This window comes from Suncus etruscus, chromosome 8 (assembly GCF_024139225.1).
Source record: "Suncus etruscus isolate mSunEtr1 chromosome 8, mSunEtr1.pri.cur, whole genome shotgun sequence".
Taxonomy (NCBI): Eukaryota; Metazoa; Chordata; class Mammalia; order Eulipotyphla; family Soricidae; genus Suncus; species Suncus etruscus.
The window spans coordinates 63,673,051-63,697,599 of record NC_064855.1 but is presented as its reverse complement, the minus strand read 5'-3'; the positions used below and the strand labels follow the sequence as shown (position 1 = coordinate 63,697,599).

The 24,549-nt window shown below is 39.1% G+C and overlaps 1 protein-coding gene and 1 pseudogene across 1 annotated transcript in view; both read left to right on the top strand.

Moving 5' to 3' along the window:
* The window catches only part of LOC126015950 (guanylate cyclase soluble subunit beta-2-like), a 72,673-nt gene that overhangs the window by 13,323 nt on the left and 34,801 nt on the right, over positions 1–24,549 (top strand). The window contains exons 2-3 of the mRNA XM_049778480.1: positions 2,713–2,807; positions 18,840–19,000. Coding sequence (XP_049634437.1) covers positions 2,741–2,807; positions 18,840–19,000 — 228 coding nt within the window. The 5' untranslated portion in view covers positions 2,713–2,740. The remainder of the gene's footprint in view (positions 1–2,712; positions 2,808–18,839; positions 19,001–24,549) is intronic.
* Positions 21,892–21,991, top strand: LOC126017195 (uncharacterized; annotated as a pseudogene).

Sequence of the window (24,549 nt, the reverse complement as noted above, 5' to 3'; positions counted from 1 at the left end):
ACAATTTTTTTGTTTGTTTGTTTTTGGGCCACATCTGTTGATGCTCAGGGGTTACTCCTCTTGGCTATGCGCTCTAAAATTGCTCCTTGCTTGGGGGACAATATGAGTTTCCAGGTGATTGAACCGAGGTCTCTCCTAGGTTAGCATGTGCAAGGCAGATGCCCTACCACTTGCGCCACTGCTCTGACCCCAGAACATACAATTCTAAGGATAACTAGTATAAAATATTGATTTGTACCCTTTTTAAAATATGTGCACATATCACTATTTATGTGGACAATGTTTTTCATGTTTCAGCAGAGGCGCTCTGCTCTGTGCTTGTTGGGCATGTTCCGGCTGCATAGAACTTCCCATATTGGTTGCTTTTTCAACTCCTGTTCACATTCTAATGCTTTCTGATGGCCATTTTTTTCTCCTCTTATAAGTGACTTTGTTATCTAACTAGAAAGAGATCCATTAGCTTTTTCCTTTTCCTCACTCTTGGTGAATATATTATACTACATATTTAGTTGGAATAGTGATATGTACCAGGCACACTGACTCTGAGAAGGGCTGTGTGCAAAATGGTGGCATCAATCAACCAGCTGACAGTCACTGGGTAATGCTAACAGCCTGGACATGTCTGGCACTCCAGAAACATGTAACATAGACACAAACCAAAGATATGCATGAAATTGTTTATGAGTTTTGCCACACCCTCCTCGGAGAAGAAGTTGCCAGACTCAATCGGGGTGAATGAGTGTCCCCAGTAGTCTTGGGGAGTTCCTCCAGAGTTGGTTACATTTTCAAAGGGCTGGGATATGACATAATCTCCTTTGGAGCCTTCAGAACAAATAACAATGTAGTGTCAAGTTTAAATGAAAGTCCTGTCCATCTCTTTCCTGGAGTTTGAAGCTCAGAAGCAGGGCACAAAGGCTCTCTTTTCCAGGGTGTGTGTTCAGAGGGTAGAGAAAGAATGAAATTCTGAAGGCAGTTTCAGCAGTTTTCATTATCCTGCATTCACCTGGGACTCCACCACCAGTTTCTCTGAGCAGCTGTCTGAACAGTGATTTACAGTCATTCTTATCAGCAGAAGGAATCTCATAGAGTTCTAGAGCAGGGACACTCAGCTATAAGCAGGACTCCAGGATTGTCTAAGAATTTCCAGGGAATGTGTGTGGGGCAAAAGGGACACGGATTTTAAAAATGTTTAAGATATGTTCATGTTACCAAGCATCTTTTAAGTACAGATAAGGAAATTAGGCCTAAAATGGGGAAAAAAATTCCCTATTAAAATTAATTTGTGTCAGGAATGGGCCTGGAATTAGTCTACTGACTACCAGCTCTGATCACACCTCAATATTTTATGTCACCTTTTTGTGCTCACTGCTATCATAATGCTGCATGGTCTTTGCTTGCTGGGTCTCACTTCTTCATGCTCTCTCACTTTGAGGACCTTAGCACCCCAGTACTCCTGTAAAAACAGGTATTACCATTGTTTCCATAAAGATGATAAAATAATAAAAACTAAATTATTACTTTCTAAAATAGATAAGCAGATAAAGATTTTAGAACAAATTAGTATTTAAGTCTTATAGGGTGTGTTGATATTCAAAAAAGGACCAGACCAGCTGCATTTTGCTGAAGGACAGAATGAGGGCCAAGAATGACATCAGGGCAACATGATGGATGAAAGGTATTGATGTTGGATCATATGTCCAGAGCCTTCTCTTCTTGAGTGGGGAATCCTGGCAAGATACGGAATGTGAAAAGTTCTGCCAACAATTGGACCAAAAGAAGTGCTCAATAAATAGAAGGCTTTACCAATTGGGTCCATAAGTCAGGTGCAGTTCAATGTAGGGAGAGAACAACCTGTAACTGGAATGTGCTACCTGGCAGAGTGAGCTCTTTGTCCCTGGAAGCATTTGGGAAGGAACTGAAGGAGCAACAGAGACTGAATAGGGTAGGAAGTTGAATGAAGAAGGAATTTCACACTCTCACAACTCCAAGATTTGCAGATGTGTTTGCGGATAAACTCAAATGCTCTTTCCTTTCTTCTTTAAACATGTTTTCTACTGCCTCATAGCCTATCACTCTGTTCAAAATGAATGATTTTCTTAGTTTCCCCATCTTCTAATTTCAGTTAAGCTCCCCTTTATCAGAGAAGCATTCCTTGATCAGCCTCAATCTCCCCCAGAATTGATTGAATTGTTAACTATACTTCAATGATTTACAGAAGGATCAAGTCAAGAAGGGAAGCCTCTGGGATTAACTGTAGCAAGCCTATAGTTTATTCATAATTCCTACAACATAAACATCCTCATTATGAAACAGTTGAGTTTCTCTAGCAGCTTTTCTACTTGCTTCAGAGACCCAGTCTCTATGACCACTGTGTGCCAAGTTCACTGCTATCAATTTGTCTCTCAATATGTGTTAACGTGGTTCCACTTGCTGGAGCTTTAAAAACGAAACATTAACCAAATGCCCACTCTCATGAAGCCCAACTACAAAGTGAGAGTAATTATTTTTGGGAACACGCAATCTATTTCTGATACTTGGGAAGGGAGCTCTTGTGCCCTAGTGAGGAGGAGTTGATATTCAAGCACTCCACTGTCTTTCATTCTTCATGTTCATAGTGTTTTTGCTATCCTGTATCTTTCTGTGTCAGTGACGATAGTCCTGTGATAAAGCTCCAATTGCTGGATTTTCACTACATCTTTGTTTATTTTTCAGGTCATCTACAGAAGTGCAAGATGCCTTCATGACTTACACAGTGTATGATGACATCATCACTATTAATCTCATACAAGAAGCCTGCAAGGTTCTGGGTGAGTATGTAGAGTACTTGTATTGTTTGAGTGTCTTTGGACTGTCCATTGGTATATCATGTCAGTGAATTCTCATTGTGCATGGTAGCACACACCATCATGCCAACTGTGTAACCTTGGGCTTGAGATAAACTTTCATTGAGAATTGGTCTCTTTCCGCTAAAGGAACAATGCCTGCCTCAAAGGATTATAAGAAAGAATTAATTCAATCAGATAACAAATATAAAAATTTTAACTTTAAGCATGGCACATAGTAAGTGCACAAAGGGGTGATGGTCAAGGCAAAGGAAGCATAACTATGTTATGTACCTCTGGATACCATCCCTTCAGAGCAGAGAAAATCTTTGCTGTTAGTTCTGAATGATGGAAATAAAAGAACCCCCTGGGTTCTCTGAGCAGTGGTTGGCAAACTTCATTGAATCTTTAAGTCAAATCTAGTCCCCAGATTATTTTGTTAATAAAGTTTTATGGGAATATAGCTTTGTCTGTCTTTATATTATCTATAAATGCTTTCATGTTATGATGGCAGAGTAGAATAATTTACCAAATTATCTTCCCTTTACAGAAAAAAATTTTCATTTCATGCTCTTAGGGGATCTTTTTAAAACAATATTTGTTTGGGGTCTATAGTTAGTAGTGCAAGAGGCCTAACACAATGCTTAGTGTTAGTGTATGAGGTCTAACACAATACTTTAATGCTTAGAGGTTACTTGTACAATGCTGGGAATGAAAGCAGGGTCTCACACATGCAAGGCCAGTGCTCTACCACTGAGTCACTCCCCAAGGGTGAGAATGGATTGTGAATAAACATTTCTTTTGAAATTTCAAGATTTTTAGAAATGATTTAGGAGCTAGTATGTACTAAATTTAATCCTCTTTCAGATGCCTACATTGAAAGCCGAACCCTTTATGTGATGGTATTTAGAAATAGGGCCTTTGGGAAATATTTAAGTTTAAGTTACATCCTGAATATAAGATCCTTATCTTAAGCTTTTACATTTTCTCTTTGTCTCTCTTTTGGTCTCCCAACCCCTGCCATATGTGGACACAGTGAGAACCAAAAGAGAGGTCTCTCAAATCCCGCTGTCCCATATGGTCCCCTGTGCCTGCCAGGAGTTATTTCTGAGCAGACAGCCAGGAGTAACCCCTGAGCACCTCCGGGTGTGACCAAAAAAAAAAAAAAAAAGAGAGGTCTCATAGGACAACTGTGGTTGGCTTCTTGCTCTTGGCCTTTCAAGTTCTATCTCTGGTGTTTTAGGAGACATTACAGAAATGTGATTAAGATTTACTTTCCAGAAGAAGCTGTTCCAAGTATCTAGTGTCATGCCCAGGCCATCTTTGTTCCCATGATGGGAAGCAGCAGTAAGCACCATACTATGGAGAAAGTTCCTCATATATTTACCCTAATACTTGTTTTTTATCGACTGCTTGTTTTATTACTGTAACACTCATTATATATTTTTTAAAATTATCTTTATTTAAACACCGTGATTACAAACATGATTGCAGTTGTATGATTAGTCATGTAAAGAATACCCCCCTTCACCAGTGCAAGATTCCCATCATTTTCACAGCTCTACATCGACCAAGTGCAAGGACTAGAGTATGTGTTCATCCACATTACTATTCTATTAAAAGTTGAAGTATGTCACAATGATTTCTATCTAGCTAGCTTTGAAAATCACAGGCACTTTCCATGTTGTTTGTCTCCACAATGCCTTTTGACCAGGATGCAAGAAGGTATATTAGTGTGGTGAGAGTATTTTTCAAACACAAGTTGGGTTCAAAATTGAGTAGATGCTTGATACATGGAGTCAGGCTGACCAAGGAAACATAGGGTATATAAATGTTCTGTTTCTCTCTCCAGACAAGTGTCACTTGTGAGTGCTGGGTCCAGCCAGAGGACCTGTGGGAAGACCTGTTTACTATTTAATAAAATATACTGGTTAGTTCAAACTCCTCCCTTCAACAAAGACAAAATTAGGTCTTTCAGTTTTTCTTTTAAGACTGGTTTTGAGTCTGTAACGTTTCTGAGCTGTTTTTTGTCTGTGAAACCATGTATTCTTCCGTCAAACCGGAAAGTGAGTTTTGCTGGGTTGGTGCTCTGCCTTCCAATAGTTTCAGAACATAGTTTCCCTACCTTGAAGCAATTGTTGGGAGTTTTCCAGCAACTCTGCCACTGCATAGCTCTGTGCTCTCCAATTAGCATAATTCAGGACAGGACCAGATGGCAGGTTGAGCATTGCATAAGGAATTGTTCTGCATATGAATAAGTGCCTACTTAATGTGTAAGTGAGTTATTAGTGAGCTGAAGTGACAAAATTCAAAACAACACACAATAGCTGTTTGGCACAGCTGGCTTGGCCTGGACCTGGCTTGCTACAAAACCATTGTAAAATGGGTTTCAATAGTTATTGATCAACAAATGCCAACAAGCCTTCTCTCTCTCTCTCTCTCTCTCTCTCTCTCTCTCTCTCTCTCTCTCTCTCTCTCTCTCTCTAAGTTACCTAAAACTGTGAAGTCTTGAAATTGATCGTTATATTATTTTCTCTTTATTACAATGTTTGAAGTGAGACAGGTAACCTAGACCACAAAACCATCAGAAAATTGAGAACCAAACCCCAGTACTCTCACACCAAAATTGGTGTGGAAGCTAGGTGGAAACCAGTGTGGGCTGGGTCAGAAAGGATGGCTGGTAAGACTTCAAAATCAGATGGACCCGTGAGAGCCTTTGGCTATATTACTTGCTAATAAGGTGTGTGTGTGTGTGTGTGTGTGTGTGTGTGTGTGTGTGTGTAATTCCTCATCAGTAAAATAGCAAAGGATAGGGGAGATAGATCAAAGGCTGGAGCACATGTTTTGCATGCAATATATTCAGGTTAGCTTTTCAACACTGTACAATCCCTCAAGCACTACTATTAGGAGCAAATTAGCCCTACCAGCTCCATCGGAACAAAAACAAACAAACAAACAAAAAACAACAAAAAAACAAGAGTCATTTTGCTTATCAATGCCATAAACATAAACATGATTGTACCCATATTACTTAAAGCCATGTTCTTTAACCACCAGCCAACAAACCTAAGCAGGTCCACAGGTGTAAAGAGGTTAAACTGTCCTAAACTGTAATAAAATGTAAAAGAGAACACAAAAACATCCACATAGCAGTGATACCACAGAAGGATGGCCTAAAGATGAATACTATAAGCAAAGGGCCTCACATGGTTGTGTCTTCAATAAGACACATCCTCCTCTCCTTTCCTTGCAGGACACTCCTTTCCCTCGACCACAGCTCCAACTGAACCCTTGTCCAGATCCTAAAGTTTGCTGGGCTTCTTACCGTACTACTTATTTTCCAGATGAACTGCTTTACCTCTGCTCAGGTGCTCCTTCTGCTTTGAAATCTATGCCACAGGCTCTGAGTCTCTATTCCCTAGAGTAATGCCCTATCTGGAAGCTAACCATCCTGATTTCAAGTGTTGACTCCTACAAATTAAGGAGTCAACATGGGTTTCTCTACATCCCTAAAACTCACTCCATTTCCACCAGTCACACAACATATCTCTTGTCCTGTTGTATGGCTGCCCTAAATATTCTTAACATCATTACTTTTGATTACCGTGGAGGTGACTCCTTGCAATTCAGATGACTAAATTCAGGACCTCCCTCAGGCAAAATGTGTGTTTTTTTCTGGTCTCATTTCCAGTCTACAAGTGATACTAAAGCTGTAATGAAAGAAATACTCCTTTATATATATTAATATATTTTATTTTATTTAAACACCTTGATTACATACATAATTGTGTATAGGTTTCAGTCATGTAAAGACACCACCCATCACCAGTGTAACATTCCCATCACCAATGTTCCAAATCTCCCTCCTTCCCACCCAACCCCTGCCTGTACTCTGGACAGGCTTTCCATTTCCCTCATACATTCTCATTATTAGTACAGTTCAAAATGTAGTTATTTCTCTAACTAAACTCATCAATCTTTGTGGTGAGCTTCATGAGGTGAGCTGGAACTGCCAGCTCTTTTTTCTTTTGTGTCTGAAAATTATTATTGCAAGAATGTCTTTCATTTTTCTTAAAACCCATAGATGAGTGAGAACATTCTGTGGTTTTCTCTCTCTCTCTGACTTATTTCACTCAGCATAATAGATTCCATGTACATCCATGTATAGGAAAATTTCATGACTTCATCTCTCCTGACAGCTGCATAATATTCCATTGTGTATATGTACCACGGTTTCTTTAGCCATTCGTCTGTTGAAGGGCATCTTGGTTGTTTCCAGAGTCTTGCTATGGTAAATAGTGCTGCAATGAATATAGGTGTAAGGAATGGGTTTTTGTATTGTATTTTTGTGTTCCTAGAGTATATTCCTAGGAGTGGTATAGCTGGGTCATATGGGAGCTCGATTTCCAGTTTTTGGAGGAATCTCCATATTGCTTTCCATAAAGGTTGAAGAAGACGGCATTCCCACCAGCAGTGGATAAGAGTTCCTTTCTCTCCACATCCCCGCCAACACTGTTTATTCTCATTTTTTGTGATGTGTGCCATTCTCTGGGGTGTGAGGTGGTATTTCATCGTTGTTTTGATTTGCATCTCCCTGATGATTAGTGATGTGGAGCACTTTTTCTTGTGTCTTCTGGCCATCTGTATTTCTTTGTCAAAGTGTTTGTTCATTTCTTCTCCCCATTTTTTGATGGGATTAGATGTTTTTTTCTTGTAAAGTTCTGTCAGTGCCTTGTATATTTTGGAGATTAGCCCCTTATCTGATGGGTATTGGGTGAATAGTTTCTCCCACTCAGTGGGTGGCTCTTGTATCCTGGGCAGCATTTCGTTTGAGGTGCAGAAGCTTCTCAGCTTAATATATTCCCATCTGTTAATCTCTGCTTTCACTTGCTTGGAGAGTGCAGTTTCCTCCTTAAATATGCCTGTAATATCCTGGAGTGTTTTGCCTATGTGCTGTTCTATATATATCTTATGGTTTCGGGTCTGATATTGAGGTCTTTCATCCATTTGGATTTCACCTTCGTACATGATGTTAGCTGGGGGTCTAAGTTCAATTTTTTGCAAGTGGCTAGTCAGTTGTGCCAACACTACTTGTTGAAGAGGCTTTCTTTGCTCCATTTAGGATTTCTTGCTCCTTTATCAAAAATTAGGTGATTGTATGTCTGGGGAACATTCTCTGAGTATTCAAAACTATTTCACTGATCTGAGGGCCTGTCTTTATTCCAATACCATGCTGTTCTGATAACTATTGCTTTGTAGTACAGTTTAAAGTTGGGGAAAGTAATTCCTCCCATATTCTTTTTCCCAATGATTGCTTTAGCTATCCTAGGGTGCTTATTGTTCCAAACGAATTTCAAACGTGCCTGATCCACTTCTTTGAAGAATGTCATGGGTATCTTTAGAGGGATCTCATTAAATATGTAAAATGCCTTCGGGAGTATTGCCATTTTGATGATGTTAATCCTGCCAATCCATGAGCAGGGTATGTGCTTCCATTTCTGCGTGTTCTCTCTTATTTCTTGGAGCAGAGTTTTATAGTTTTCTTTGTATAGGTCCTTCACATTTTAGTCAAGTTGATTCCAAGATATTTGAGTTTGTGTGGCACTATTGTGAATAGGGTTGTTTTCTTAATGTCCATTTCTTCCTTAGTACTATTGGTGTATAGAAAGGCGATTGATTTTTGTGTGTTAATTTTGTAGCCTGCAACCTTGCTATATAAGTTTATTTTTTCTAGAAGCTTTTTGGTAGAGTCTTTAGGGTTTTCTAAGTAGAGTATCATTTCATCTGCAAACAGCGAGAGCTTAACTTCTTCCTCTCCTATCTGGATTCCCTTGATATCTTTTTCTTGCCTAATTGCAATAGCAAGTACTTCCAGTGCTATGTTGAGTAGGAGTGATGAGAGAGGACAGCTTTGTCTTGTGCCAGAATTTAGAGGAAAGGCTTTTAGTTTTTCTCCATTGAGGATAATATTTGCCACTGGCTAGCGGTAGATGGCCTTAACTATATTGAGAAAGGTTCCTTCCATTCCCATCTTGCTGAGAGTTTTGACCAAGAATGGGTGTTGGACCTTATCAAATGCTTTCTCTGCATCTATTGATATGATCATGTGATTTTTATTTTTCTTGTTGTTGATGTTGTGTATTATGTTGATAGATTTATGGATGTTAAACCATCCTTGCATTCCTGGGATGAAACCTACTTGATCGTAGTGGATGATCTTCTTAATGAGGCATTGAATCCTATTTGCCAGGATTTTGTTGAGGATTTTTGCATCTGCATTCATCAGCGATATTGGTCTGTAATTTTCTTTTTTGGTAGCATCTCTGGTTTAGGTATCAAGGTGATGTTGGCTTCATAAAAGCTATTTGGAAGTGCTGCCGCTTGTTTAATTTCATGAAAGAGTCTTGGGAGGATTGGTAGTAGTTCCTCTTGGAAAGTTTGAAAGAATTCATTAGTGAATCCATCTGGGCCTGGGCTTTTGTTTTGGGGCATACTTTTGATTACCGTTTTAATTTCATCAATAGTGATTTGGGTGTTTAGATATGCTATATCCTCTTCATTCAACTGTGGAAAATTCAACAATTTATCCATTTCTTCCAGGTTCTCATTGTTAGTGGCATAGAGTTTCTCAAAATAGTTTCTGATTACCTTTTGAATCTATGCCATATCAGTAGTTATCTCTACTTTTTCATTTTTAATATGAGTTATCAAGTTTCTCTCTTTCTTTTTAGTTTTGCCAGTGGTCTATCAATCTTGTTTATTTTTTCAAAGAACCAACTTCTGCTTTCGTTGATCTTTTGGATTGTTTTTTGGGTTTCCACTTCGTTGATTTCTACTCTCAGCTTTGTTATTTCCTTCTGTCTTCCTATTTTTGGATCCTTTTGTTGATCACTTCCTAGTTCTATGAGCTGCTTCATTAAGCTACTCAGGTAAGCACCTTCTTTCTTTCTGATGTGTGCTTGTAAAGCTATAAATTTCCTCTCAGTACTGCTTTTGCTGTGTCCCATAAGTTCTGATAGTTTGTGTCTTTATTATCATTTGTTTCCAGGAAAGTTTTGATTTCCTCTTTGATTTCATCTCGGACCCACTGGTTATTAAGTATGAGGCTGTTTAACTTCCAGGTGTTAAAGTTTTTCTTCTGTGTCCCTTTGAAATTCACAAATAATTTCAGAGCCTTGTGTTCAGCTAAGGTAGCCTGCTAAATTTCTATTTTCTCTATATTATGGAGGTATGATTTATGTGCCAGTATGTAGTCTATCCTGGAGAATGTCCCATGTACATTGGAGAAGAATGTGTATCCAGGTTTCTGGGGATGGAGTGTCCTATATATATCCACTAGGCCTCTTTCTTCCATTTCTCTTCTCAGGTCTAGTTTTTCTTGTTGGGTTTCAGTCTGGTTGACATATCCAGTGTTGACAAAGCTGTGCTGATTTCCCCCACAATTATTGTGTTGTTATTGATATTATTTTTCAGATTTGTCAACAGTTGTATTAAATATTTTGCTGGCCCCTCATTCGGTGCATATATGTTTAGGAGAGTGATTTCTTCCTGCTCTATATACCTGTTGATTATTATAAAATGTCCATCTTTGTCCCTTACAATCTTCCTGAGTATAAAGTTTGCATTATCCGATATTAATATGGCCACTCCAGCTTTCTTATGGGTGTTGTTGCTTGGATAATTTTCCTCCAGCCTTTTATTTTGAGTCTATGCTTGTTCTGACTATTCAGGTGTGTTTCTTTTAGGCAGGAGAAGGTTGGATTGAGTTTTTTGATCCATTTAGCCACTCTGTGTCTCTTAGCTGGTGCATTTGGTCCATTAACATTGAGAGAAAGAATTGTTCTGGGATTTAATGCCATCTTTATATCGAAATTTGGTGTGTTTTTTGGTCAGTCTTGTCTTAAATTAGGTCTTTCAGTTTTTCTCTTAAGACTGGTTTTGAGTCTGTAAAGTTTCTGAGCTGTTGTTTGTCAGTGAAACCATGTATTCTTCTGTCAAACTGGAAAGTGAGTTTTGCTGGGTACAGTATTCTAGGTGAAGCATTTATTTCATTGAGTTTTGTCACTATGTCCCACCATTGCTTTCTGGCCTTGAATGTTTCTGGTGACAGGTCTTCTGTAAATCTCAAGGATGCTCTCTTGAATGTAATTTCCTTTTTCGATCTTGCTGTTTTCAGAATTCTGTCTCTATCTGTGGGATTCATGGTTGTGAATAGGATGTGTCTTGGGGTATTTTTTCTGGGGTCTCTTTTGGTTTTACTCTTTGGGCATGCAGGATTTGATCACATATATTCTTTAGCTCTGGAATTTTCTCTTTAATGATGTTCTTGACTGTTGATTCTTCCTGGAAATTTTCTTTCTGGGTTTCTGGGACTCCAATGATTTTTAAGTTGTTTCTTTTGAGTTTATCATAAAGTTCTATTTTCATCTGTTCCCATTCTTTGACTAATTTTTCCATTGTCTGTTCATTTGCTTTAAGTTTTTTTTCCAATCTCTCCCGCTTTATGGAGTTGTTATTTATCTGATCTTACACAGCATCAATTCTATTCTCAGCTTCTGTTACCCTGGTATAGAGCTTATCCATTTTGTCATTCAATTCGTTTACTGAGTTTTTCAGGCCCATTATTTGACCTGTTATTTCAGTTTGGAGTTTTGTGATTTCAGTCTTCATATTTTCTTGGTTTTTATTAGTGTTCTGTTCAACTCGATCTATGATTTCTTTGAGTTCTTTGAGTATCTTCCATATTGCTAGTCTAAAGTCCTTATCTGAGAGATTGATTAGTTGGTTGGTCATTTTCTGGTCATCAGAATTGTCATCTTCATTCTCTATGTCTGATGCTGGCCTGCGTTGTTTCCTCATTGTGACACTTTTATTGTGTGTTTTTCTATGTGTTGTGGTAGTATTCATTGGCTAAATGATGTATGGGACACGCTCCTCTGGCTCCGCTCTTTATATGTGGGTTGACTTGCCTCCAAGTGAGGGGTGTCCTCCATGGATGAAGCCTCACACAGGATCAAATCTTAGGCCCGAGCATGCAGCAGAAAAGACAGTCTGGGGAGAAATGCTGGGCTTCAGTAATCCAACACAGTTCTTAGTGTGATTTTTTTCTTCTTGTTGCAATTGCGTTCTTTCCTTAGAAAGAGCACGTGGCCACGTAGCAAAGCAGAGCAGCTATGCTCTGCTGGAGCCTCTTTTTGGCCCACTCCCAAGAGGTTCAGGCGACAGGACAGGAGACAGACACACACAGGCAGCACTCACAATATTTTCCCAGCCTGACGTCACAAACAGGGGACCTGACTTCTGCAAAGTACTGCTTATAGCCAGTTTTTATATTATGAAGCAGTTCCTTGGTGTTCCCCCCCTTGAATGAGCTTCTGGGAGAGCGAGTTTTTTGGAACCTCTTTTCAGCCCACTCCCAAGAGGTTCAGGCAGGACAGGAAACACAGACACAGGCAGCACTCACAATTTCTCACCAGAAATACTCCTTTTCAATGAAAACCTTTCTAAAATGTTCAGCATCCATGTCACTATCTTGTGTAGTAGTATGTGTTTTTCTGGGGTGCTCCTAGTGATCAAGCATGAGGAACAACCTCTTTATCATTGGTATCTGGGAGATAAAAGGTGGGCAGGGGTGGAGGGACATTTGGCTTTACTGAAACCATTGGCTGGGTCTCTGACCTCCCCTGGCATGCCAGTTCTTTTTAGGCAGCCCCCACTCCCCTGCCCAGCTATCTTCTGCTCCCTACTGTTCCTGGAGCTGTCACCAAGCAGGAAGAAAACATTTCTTGTGACAAGAGCCAAGCTGGTTAAGTGAGAAAATTTGAGCTTGCCCATCATTCCAATTGAAAAGCTTTTAGAGCTCCATACCTGGGAAATCACCCTAGGCTCTGAGGGATAGTTATTTTTCTGGCAAAAATGACACCTTCTATTAAAAACAAAAACATCTTTAAAGAGAATTTTCCTCAGAAACTTATGAGCTACTAAAGTCCACAGCTCCTTCACCCAATTTCAATAATTATTAGTATTTTGCCAGTCTTGTTTCATCTCTCTGGTCCCTCCACCCCTTTTCTGGTTTTGTTTTTGCTGGAATGTCTTAAAGCAAATCTCAGGTTTCCCAGAATTTTTCCTGTAAATATTTCAGTATGAGTTTCTAACAAGATAAAGACATTTTAAAAATAATCATAATGCCCTGATTTTACCTAGAAAAATTCATACTATAACAGCAACCCAGCTGTAGCTCAGCTCACCATGGATAAATGTCGTCTTTGTGGTCTGATTATATTATATTTCCTAAGGTCTTTTCAGGACAATCAGAAAAAGTTCTTTGACATAATTTCAAACTTACAAAAGGTTTATAAGAATAGTACAAAGAATTTTTAGGTACTTTATAATTCCCAAACATTAACATTTTTACCATATTGGCTCTCTACTACTCTCCAGATCAATAATATTTCTTCTGAATTATTTGCATGTTGCAGACATGTTTTTCTGTACTCCCATTCTCATATATAGTAACTATAGATATGAAACTCAGAAAGGATATTGGAGTAGCAAATTTTTTAGTCTACAGATTATGAAAAAATGACCCACTTGTCCCAGTAAGTTTCTTTAAAACAAAAGAAAAAAAAGGGATAATGTCCTTTTTTACCTCCCATTTGTCCTCTACAATATATAACATTATTTGAGACTTGTGTTTTGTAATACTGGATCTTTGCAAAGGTTTTCTATCTACAATTTTGTACAATTTCAACTCCAATTTTTTTGGTAGAAAGACTAATATGATTTGTTTTTCCAAGTTCCTCCTATCTGTCGGTATATTCCTACCTATCTGTAGGTAACATTGATTGTTTAGTTAATGAAAAATCTGTCAAGTTTCTCCATGTTCTATATGTATAAATATAAGGACCATATTAACTGGTTTTCAGGGGATCATGTAGTGTTGGGTATAGAATTAAGGGTCTCACATATATAAGCCTTGTAGTACCAATATCTCCCAGCCTAAGTTTGTCCATTTTTAAGTTACTATTCTTTCCTTTGTAATTATTATCTTTTCTAAAGATATTTTCAGACTATGTGAATTTCTTGATGCTTCTCAGATTCTCAGGTTTATTTTATAAAATAAAATTATAATTTTATTATAAGCCAATAAGTAAGGTGGTAACTAATAATTCACTAAATATATTTTAAAATAAAAATACATTCATTAAAATTATTTTAGTCAGATCTATATTATTAGGAACAATTACATTTCTCCCCTACTTTTATATATATACATATACATATATATATATATATATTAATGTGAACTCGATACTATTAGATTGATGTTCTTTACTTTCATGATTTATTTGATGCTCAGATTTTTTCCAGAGGGAATCCTCTGAGCTACTCTTGGTGTTCTGATGACTTTTCTCTATCATTCTATGATTACTTATTCAATTCCTGACATAAAGATATTATAGTAGTGGGGTGACAGTAGAGTTGCTTGATTACTAGCACTACATATCTCTTTACATTGCAGGGTCTAGCCCTGGAGGCCTCTAGCACTACTAGCCTGATCATGGTAACCCTGGCACCACAGAACCTGAGTTGTCCCAAAACATATATCATGAACTCATCTTATCTTTTCTTACTCCAGTGATAGTTTTCATTTCTGCAAATAACTCTAACCACACACACATGTGCAAACACCCACATGTATACATGACAGTCCTGTACTATTAGAGTCTGGAGTCGAAGGACATACAAATTGATCTAAAACTGATGTTTTTATGGCCTATTCTGGTAAACATTCTCACCAACAGACTAGCTTCATCCTACTTTTCCTCTTTCCATTTCTGTGGAAAGCTGGATTCCTTTCTTCATAATGCAATTGATTATATGCGCAAATGTTGAGAAAGTTGTTTCAGAGTTGTTCCAGAATTGCTCACCCACAGGGCTGTGGAAAGGAAGCATGCAAATAACAGTTAAATATTTGTTTAAAGTTTTCTTTGTCTTTAGCCTGAGGATAAAGCAGTAAAAATACTAAGACCAAATATTTCTGGTCTACGTTTTTTCCCTTGAGTAATTAGGTTATTCAACACTGTACTGTTGAAATACTGTTTTGTTCATATGTTTCTGCTTGTATGCTTGTATCCCATTTTGGGTATGCCCTAGCTTTATTGATTGTTTTTATTTGAAGGGAATGATTCATTGAGATGACTACCCAGACCAGAACTGTTTATAGTTATGATCTGAGAAAAGTCAGCACCCCCAACTGCTACCCATTTTCTAACTTTGCACCTCATTCTGTCAGATGAATATGGCAACCAGTCTTAATAAGTACCTGGCTTCTCTTTCTGGTGCCTTTTTTATTTTTACAAATAAGCTGATAGATACATAGTTCTTCACTTCCTCCTATTTGTTACTGACAAAATAGAGCAGAAAAATACTATAGATCTCCTCTGAATTATCAAAAGCATCCCTATTTTGAATCAATCACTAAAGACTTGGGTCATACCCAGTGGTGACCCCAAAGTCTTGAAGTGCTAGGAACTGAAATGAGGGGTCCCACAAGCATTCCATCCTTTTCCAGGGGTCTCAAACTTGTGGCCCACGAGCCGTTTGTGGCCCTCCATACAACGTTTTGTGGCCCTGCCCTAGAGAAATCTATTTTTGTTTTGTTTTGTTTTGTTTTGTTTTAGTTGTTCAAGGCTTACTACTGACTTTGCACTCAAGGATCACCTCGACTTTGCCTCCTGTGGCCCCCAGGTAAATTGAGTTTGAGACCCCTGCTTTACACTATATCCTTGGCCTCACTTAAAATTGTTAAGATGTCTACCACTTTGATTTGTTCTCATTTCCATTTTCATGCTTAATTCACATATACCAATGGCACTCTAATTAGAAACTTATCCTAAATACTTTGAGATAAAATTGGATATCAAAATAAAAGAAGCTCTGCTTTAAAAAACAGCCTTCAGGGGCCAGAGAGATAGCATGGAAGTAAGGCGTTTGCCTTTCATGCAGGAGGTCATCGGTTGGAATTCCGGCGCCCCATATGGTCCCCCGTGCCTGCCAGGAGCAATTTCTGAGCCTGGAGCCAGGAATAACCCCTGAGCACTGCCGGGTGTGACCACAACAAACAAACAAACAAACAAACAAACAAAAAACAGCCTTCATCCACTGTCAGACGACCAAGAAGCCTAAGTCCAGCATGGGTGGAAAATGCCACACCCATATCCTTATTCAAGAAATGCTCAGTCTCAGACCCAGATGTCTTTTTCTATTAACAGAGCCAGTGCCCAGAAACAAAATAACCAGGGTCTGGAACAAGCCACTTCATGGATTTTTGTGGGTTACATATTGAAAAGTCAAGCAGTCAGTCTTTCTATACAAAGCTGCCACTGTCCCTTCACTGAAACTCAGCTTGACTGGCAGACAGCCCAAGAGAGAGAGGTCCCCAGGAGAAAGGGGGCCCATGAGGCTCTTGGCTTTTCCTGGCTGGTAACAGGAAGCACCTGCTCCAGGCCTGGTTTGCCTGACACATAGCCCAGCTGTTTTTCTTCAGCTCCAGCAAGTTACAGTAAGAGGGAAACAGAAGTGGAAGGAAGAAAGAGGAAGGTGCAATTCCACACCTGTCCACACACTTTTCAGGAGTTCTCCTCCCAGGGACTCACAAGCCGTGCAAAGGACTTGCTCAGAATTAATTTCAGTTCCCTCCAGGACACAGATGGTTCTGGATTTCCAGAACAGAGATCCATCAGTGAGGGTGGGACCCACACCAGGGACCAGAGAGGAGATAATTAACACAGGATCTCTCCACATTCCCAATCTACCGCCTCAAGCATGGATTTAGAAGGCCTGGCTAATGCATTTGGGGGTGTATATATAACTCATCCCTGACAAATCCAGAACAACTCAGTGCAGACTCTGCTGATCAGATTACAAACAAAAGTTCCTATTGTCTGGCTGTGGACATCTTTGTGGTAACATGAACCTGTTGCTCAGGTCATTTTAGGAAAAAAGAGAGGTGGAAAAATGACCACAGCTCCTCTGATCTCCTCTAATTCTGTTCCAGTGTTCACAGACGGCTTGTGAGAGCTGGAGAGTCCCTTAACTGTGAATTCCAGACCCAGTCTGAACATTGTAGAATCCTGCAAAGGTCTATCCCCAGACTGTAATTGAATCCATGGGCTGCCATAAGCCTGACTTTGGCACTTACCTGGTATCCTTGGTCACTGTCAACAAGAACATGCTCTCACAGATTTATTAGGCCATCAGCATCCATGAGTACATGCATCATGTGTCTAAAGCTACGAGACGAACACACATGAACTATCTAAGTTTTAGGGTCACCTGAGAAGCCATCAATGATTATATTTAGGCTGACAATTTATTCAGTTCAGTATCACAACCTGACCATGTTCCTGGCAAATGAGTTGTTGTTTAAGTTGACAGAAAAATTCAGCACAATCAGTAGGGACATCAAGTCAATGGGTACATTAGGATGTTCCACATTGCCAATCATCAGGCACTCTTAAAGGACAAAGTAAAGTAGTGATATTGTCTTACTCTATCTTTGCCTCTCTATCTAGAAGACTCTAAACTGTTTTATTCTAGTCTTTTCTAGACACATTTTTACTGACCATTTATATTCTAAGACCTCATGCTATTTTGCCTAGGGAAAAATATCCTGACTTTGGGGCTGTGTTTTTGTTAGTAGGAACATCAGACTCCTATTTGAGGACATCCTTTGTTTCTCTGACTACTACTCCAGAGACTCTGTGGTAAATACAGACACACAGATGTCAGTGTTGGGGCCTCAACCCTTCTGTCTGACTTTTGTTTTTCAAAATTTTCAAAATGTTCAATCTGAGCTTCAATTGCTCACTTGTGAAAATGAGGTGTGATTCATTTTATGATTTACAAGATTTGGGCCTGAATGACACTGATTACTTTAAGAACTACAAAATAGTTAAAGTACTGGCTTTCCCTCTGTTAAGAACACACAGGCATGTTGCAGATTTTGATACCGCAGGTAGGATCAGTAGTCCCCCAAATACCATGAATCAGGCCCTGGATATTTAAATATACACTTTGGTTTTTATTTTGTTCTTTTTTGGGAGGGGCACACCCAGTAATGCACCGGGGTACTCCTAACTCTTTGCTCAGAAATTGCTCCTGAAGGACTCAAGGAACCATAAGTGATGTTGGGATTAAACTTGGGTTGGCTGCTTGCAAGGCAAGTGCACTATTCACTGTCCTATTGCTTCAGTCCCTATGCATTTACTTTGTATTTAGCAAAAAATACTAAAGTAAAACCAAACAAACATAAAACAGACACCAAAAACAAACACCAAAGAAAAATGCATAGAACTGAAGTCACTGTCCTCAGACACTTAAAAGGGTAAAGCTGCAATGTTGGAAAATATAATTCTATAGATTCTGGGATTCTGCAAGTCATCTTTATGGATGTGCTATGCAGAAAGGGTGGATGGAAGGGGTAGTCATTGCAAACATAGGGCACCTTTGGAGTAAGTCAGAATACCACTAGTTAGCCTGTCCTGCCTTTTAATCACAGTATCTATCATATTTCAGAGATTGCTCTTCCACCTGCTCCAAAGTTATCATGATTCTGATTACTTCATGATTACTTGTGTGGTGGAATGAAGAGCAGAAGGTTACACCCTGTGGGGTTCCTAACCCCTCTGGGGAGCCTCCTTTTGGGCACCAGATGGAACCAGCAGGATGAGGCAGTTCTGCACCCTTTTCTGAACAGCAAAAAATTTGCTTCCATGGGTGGGTGGGGGACACAAGGAGTACTCATGTTTCGGGGGCACCTTGCAGATGTCACTCTTCATGTTTGTACATGCACAGAAACGATGAGGAATGTTTTAGTAATGGAGGAAGAAAGGCAACCTGAAGGGGGAGCTGAGAATAGTTCCAGGTGGCCAGAAGCTAAACTGTGTGCCAGTAAAGGGGAACCCCCGACGAAGAACCAACCCACTTGAGGTGCAAGTACTTTGTGTTCCACAGGTGTCTCCATGGAAACTGTCCTGAAACTTTTTGGAGAATACTTCTTTAAGTTTTGTAAGATGTCTGGCTATGACCGGATGCTGCGCACTCTGGGTGGAAATCTCATGGAGTTTATAGAGAACCTAGATGCACTCCACAGCTACCTTGCACTTTCCTATCAGGTATGGCCAGAGGAAGCAAAGGGTTGGGGTTCTGTTCTGGAGGGGTCTTCCTACCTCCTCCAAAAGGTATAATTGCAAGACTTCTGTGGAATCTTTGATTCGTGGTGTCAGAGGGAGCAGAGAAGTCCTCAAGGAAGGAATATGAAATAGATACCTGTTGGCCACTTTTGCTAACAGCCTGACAACAATCCAAGGAGAATAGACTGGAGCACTCAGCTTTGGGATGGAGGATGGCCCATCCTGATAATGGTGGTATGGGTTTGGAATGAAATCTCAAAGCTTGATGAAAGTGGAACAAAGGTTGGGAAAGAATCAGGGTTCAGTAAATTTCACAAAAAGCTCTCCTCAGGTTTCCTGGCCTGGATGGAACTGAAAAATAGCATCTGCAGCCAGATTCATTTATTCATGTATCAGAAAGAGACGCCACAGTGCTGGGAGCCCATCTCGGAAGCCATCCAACTCTGATTAACTCACAGGGGGAAAGGCCCAAGGTGTCAAGAAACTAATTTCCCTGTGGGGCTCTGTCCGCTAGGAGTTCATGTCGAGTTTGTATGTTTTGGAGATCATTGGAAATTCAAATGCCTAGACTTTCTGTTCTGTTTACAAAGAAAATGTTTTATTGAAAGTAGTATTTTCATGGTTTCCAATAAATCTGTTTGAATTGATTGTATGTAAAATAAGTTTACATATTAATCATACTAATATGAAAATTTAGTTGCTATTTATTTTAAAGATCCTTTACAGTTGACCAAGCTCATCATTTCTAACTTTGGATGGTAGTCAGGATAGGAGATGGGAGGAGATTTTGCATACAGGAGCACTTCATGAATTATAACTCACTTAGAATGTGTGAATGGGGGAGCCAATTATTGTTTCCATTGTTCAAATTAGGGATAGAGGCTTGAAACTTTAAGAAACCTCAAGTAAATTGCCGACTGAAGGCTTATTCTGTTGGTACCAGCACTTGCTGGGGAAGGCAAGGGTGACACTAAAAGGCTATATGTTATATGATCAACTCTCCGTTTACTCAATAGACCTCAGACAAATTATTTACCCTCTCCAGATCTAATTTTTCACACATTTATTTATTAAGTATTTGTTAAGTGCCTGTCCTATACCTATCACCTTCTCAAGCTTGGGCAGACACAGAGACAAAAAAGGAATATAATCTAACAACATAGTATGGATACATTAAAATAAAGAACATGGCTAAAGAGATAGGGCAGCCAGTAATGTACTTTCCTTTCTCATAGTCATCCTGGGTCCTATCTCCAGCACTGCAGATGGTTCCCTAGAACTGTCAGGAGTTATCCCTGAGCAGAGAGCCAGGAATATCTGGGAGTAGAAGAAAAAAGAAAGAAAAAAGAGAAAAAGGAAGGAAACAAAAAACAGAGAGAGAGAGAGAGAGAGAGAGAGATAGAGAGAGAGAAAGAAAGAGAGAAATTGCTTGTATTATAATAAATGACTTCACAAATAAAATCTCCCTTCTTCCTCTTCCTTCTCTTCATTTAGTATGGTCATTTTAAAGTTACAATTATTTTCATGTCAAATTTCTTAAAATTTTTTTTTTGTTTTTTTTTTGGGGGGGAGGGGTGTCACTCCCTGCTGTGCTCAGAGGTTACTCCTGGCTCTGCACTCAGAAATCGCTCCTGGCAGGCTCAGGGGACCATATGGAATGCTGGGATTCAAACCTGGTTCGTCCTGGATTGGCTGCTTGCAAGGCAAATGCACTATGACTGTGCTATCTCTCCGGCCCTCCTTAAAATTTTTATCTAGGGGCTGGAGCGGTGGCACAAAAATAGGGTGTTTGCCTTGCATGCTGCTGACCTAGGACAGACCGAGGTTCGATTCCCTGGTGTCCCATATGGTTCCCCAAACCAGGAGCGATTTCTGAGCTCAGAGCCAGGAGTAACCTCTGAGCGTCAATGGGTGTGACCCAAAAAATCAAAAGCAAATTTTTTATCTAAAGCATTATAATTATAATACAATAAATACATTTTAATAAATTTGCATGATATTTACTTAATTTACTTCCTTTGTCTAAAAATTTGGCTATATACAGTTGTTAGAAGAAAATAACATTATTCCATTTATTTACTAATTAAACTGTTATGCAATTATTAGATTAAATTACTTATAGACATTAAATTACCCTTTTGCTTCCTAAGATAAGGTGTTCTTATTTTCTCATTGTTCAGGCAAAAAATTGAGGTCAAGGGAAATCAAGGAACTATCCTCAAATGTCCAGTTGCTGATGGCTGTACTTGAACTTGAACCTAAGTGTGTGTTTCTGAAAATTATGTTTCAGTCTGATTCTCAACTTTTCCCCCCTAATCATTTTCACATCTTCTCTATGGCCTTGTTTTACTCTATAAACAAAAGTGGAATTGTGATATTAGAAAGCTGGAGGTATTGACTGGAAGAATTTCATGCAGAAATTTTGAGAAGTGTGTCTGAGAAGTGGCCTAGGCAAGGAGTAATGAAAATAAAGGTGGTCACAGAAGTGTGTGGATTTTACTCTATCCTTCTTTACTCTTGTCTACACTTTTACTACAATGATTATAACTACTATTATCATTATAATTTTTTGGAGGGGAGCTCTTAACCAGCAGTGCTCAGGGCTGAGAGCATCTCTATGTTCAGAGATCACTCTTGGTCGTGCTTAGGAAAACTATATGTGGTACCTGAATGTAAGAAAAGTGCCCTACCCACTTTCTCAGACCCTCTTTTCTCTATTATATTGATTTTGGATATACTTAAGAATATCTTTTCATAATCCTTGTTTCATCCTATGCTTTTCTTTCTTTCTTTTTTTTCACCCTTTATTGAAGAGGCTATCTTTATTCCATTTCATGTTTTCGGCTTCTTTGTAAAAATTAACTGGCCACATCATGCTCTCTTCGGCAGCACATATACTAAAATTGGAATGATACAAAGAAGATTAGCAAGGATGACATGCAAAAATTAACTGGCCAGGTATAAGTGATTTTTGTCATAGGGTATTCTATTTTTACCCAATAATCAGAGATCCTAATATTATTCTAGTACCAAGCAATTTTAATCAGGATAGCTGTATAATACAGTTTCAAATAAGATAATAAAATGCCTCCATATTTCTTATTTTTATAGGGCTTGGGTTGTTCATGGTATCTTCTGATTTCATACTAACTTTTTTTCTTTTTTTTCTTTATTTAAGCATCTTGATTACATATATGATTGTGATTAGGTTTCAGTCATGTAAAGAACACCCCCTTCACCAGTGCAACATTCCCACCACCAATGTCCCAAATCTTCCTCCATCCCACCCCACCCCCACCTGTACTCAAGACAGGCTTTCCAGTTCCCTCATTCATTCACATGATTATGGTAGTTCTCTGTGTAGTTGTTTCTATAACTGCACTCACCACTCTTTGTGGTGAGCTTCATGAAGTGAGCTGGAGGTTCCAACCCTCCTCTCATTGCCTCTGAGGATTGTTGCAAAAATGACTTTTATTTTTCTTAAAACCCATTGATGAGTGAGACTATTCTGCGTCTCTCTCTCTCTCCCTCTGACTTATTTCACTCAGCATGATAGATTCCATGTACATCCATGTATAGGAAAATTTCATGACTTCATCTCTCCTGACGGCTGCATAATATTTCATTGTGTATATGTGTATATGCATCCTATGCTTTTCATATGTGCTGTCTCAACTTTCTTTATTTGAGTCAGTCAAAATATAGAAACAGACATATAAGCCCTTACTTTCTATTTTTTAATTATCTTTATTTAAACACCATGATTACAAATATGATTGTAGTTGTAAGATTTCAGTCACGTAAAGAACACCCTCCTTCACGAGTGCAACATTCCCATCACCAATGTCCCAAATCTCCCTCCTCCCCACCCCACCCACACCTGTACTTGAGATAGGCTTTCTACTTTCCTCATTCATTCACATTGTTAGGATAGTTCTCAACGTAGTTATTTCTCTAACAGCACTCATCACTAAGCCCTTACTTTCTATATGAATATTGTTTTGTAAAAAATAAATATTTGTGGGGCCCGAATGGTAGCACAAGTGGTAGGGCATTTGCCTTGCATGCGCTAACCTAGGACAAACCAAGGTTCAATGCCCTGGTGTCCCATGTGGTCCCCCAAGCCAGGAGCAATTTCTGAGCTCAATGCCAGGAGTAATTAATCCCTGAGGATCACCAGGTGTGGCCCAAAAACCAAATAAATAAATAGGTAAATATTTGAGAAGAAAAACTATTATAGCTAGAAATCTCCCTAAGCATCAAAGACAGCAAAGATCTGAGGATGTCACCACCTCTGTAGCCTCTTCCATCATCAGACTAAAGATTGTGAGTGAGTCCAGCTTTACAAGGTATTCACTAGGTATTGTCTTTCCATTAAGCAAAGCAGGAAAGAAAAGTGCCTCCTAGGTGCTCTCTTAACCAAGTCTTCATTCTGTCATATACCTGCCAAATGATACTGTGGATCGCAATGTCATTTCTTTATTCCCATTTGGATTCATTGGCTGAATTTTGATTTTTCTAAATTACAGTGTTACAGCACAGATGACATTATACTTGAAGAACAAGAAATGAAACATTTTCTATTTGTAAACTTCTCTGAGCTCCTAATCTTTCCACAAGTGAAGATGCCCAGGACCACTTGGTCCCAAGTCAAATACTACAACCAGACACCACCAGTGCAATGTGGAAAAACTATAGCACTGTGAAAAGACTCACACAGGGATCCAAATATCCTATCATGCATTTAGCCTGAGTTACATCAATAAGCCTCTGCTTACTGATGTTTAAAATACAACATGGAGGGGCTGGAGCGGTAGGTTGTTTGCCTTGCATGTGATTGACCTGGGATGGACCTGGGTTTGATTCCCGGCATCCCATGTGGTCCCCTGCGCCTGGTAGAAGTGATTTCTGAATGCAGAGCCAGGAGTAATCCCTGAGCTGGGTGTAGCCCCAAAACCTAAATAAATAAATAAATAAATGTAAAAAATATAAAAAAATACAACATGGTATAAATAAAAATCATTATGGTATTTTACAGAGAGATTTGGTTCAAAGATAAAGTACAATATAAAATTCTTGATATTTAGGGACCAAAAAGTATTTATTTATTTATTTTTAGTTTAGTTTTGGTTTGGGGCCACATTTGGCAGTGCTCAGTGGTTACTTCTGGCTCTGTACTCAGGGACTATTTCTTTTTGTCTCAGGGGGACATACAGAATTGAAACAGGTTGGCCACATATATGCCAAGCACCTTACTTACTGTTGTACTATCTCTCCAGCCCCAGGGAAGATTTTATTTTTATTTTTATATTTATGTAGCATAGGGGAAGATATAATGAATAAGTTGTTTCCAAAAGCCTCAAAAGCGAAGGCTATCACTGTGGAGTGATAGCACAGTGGATAGGGCATTTGCCTTGCACACAATTGACCTAGGTTTGATCCCTGGTGTTCATATGGTTCCCCAAGCCTGCTAGGTATAATTTCTTTTTTTTTTCTTTTTCCGGAGGACACACCCGGTGACACTCAGGTGT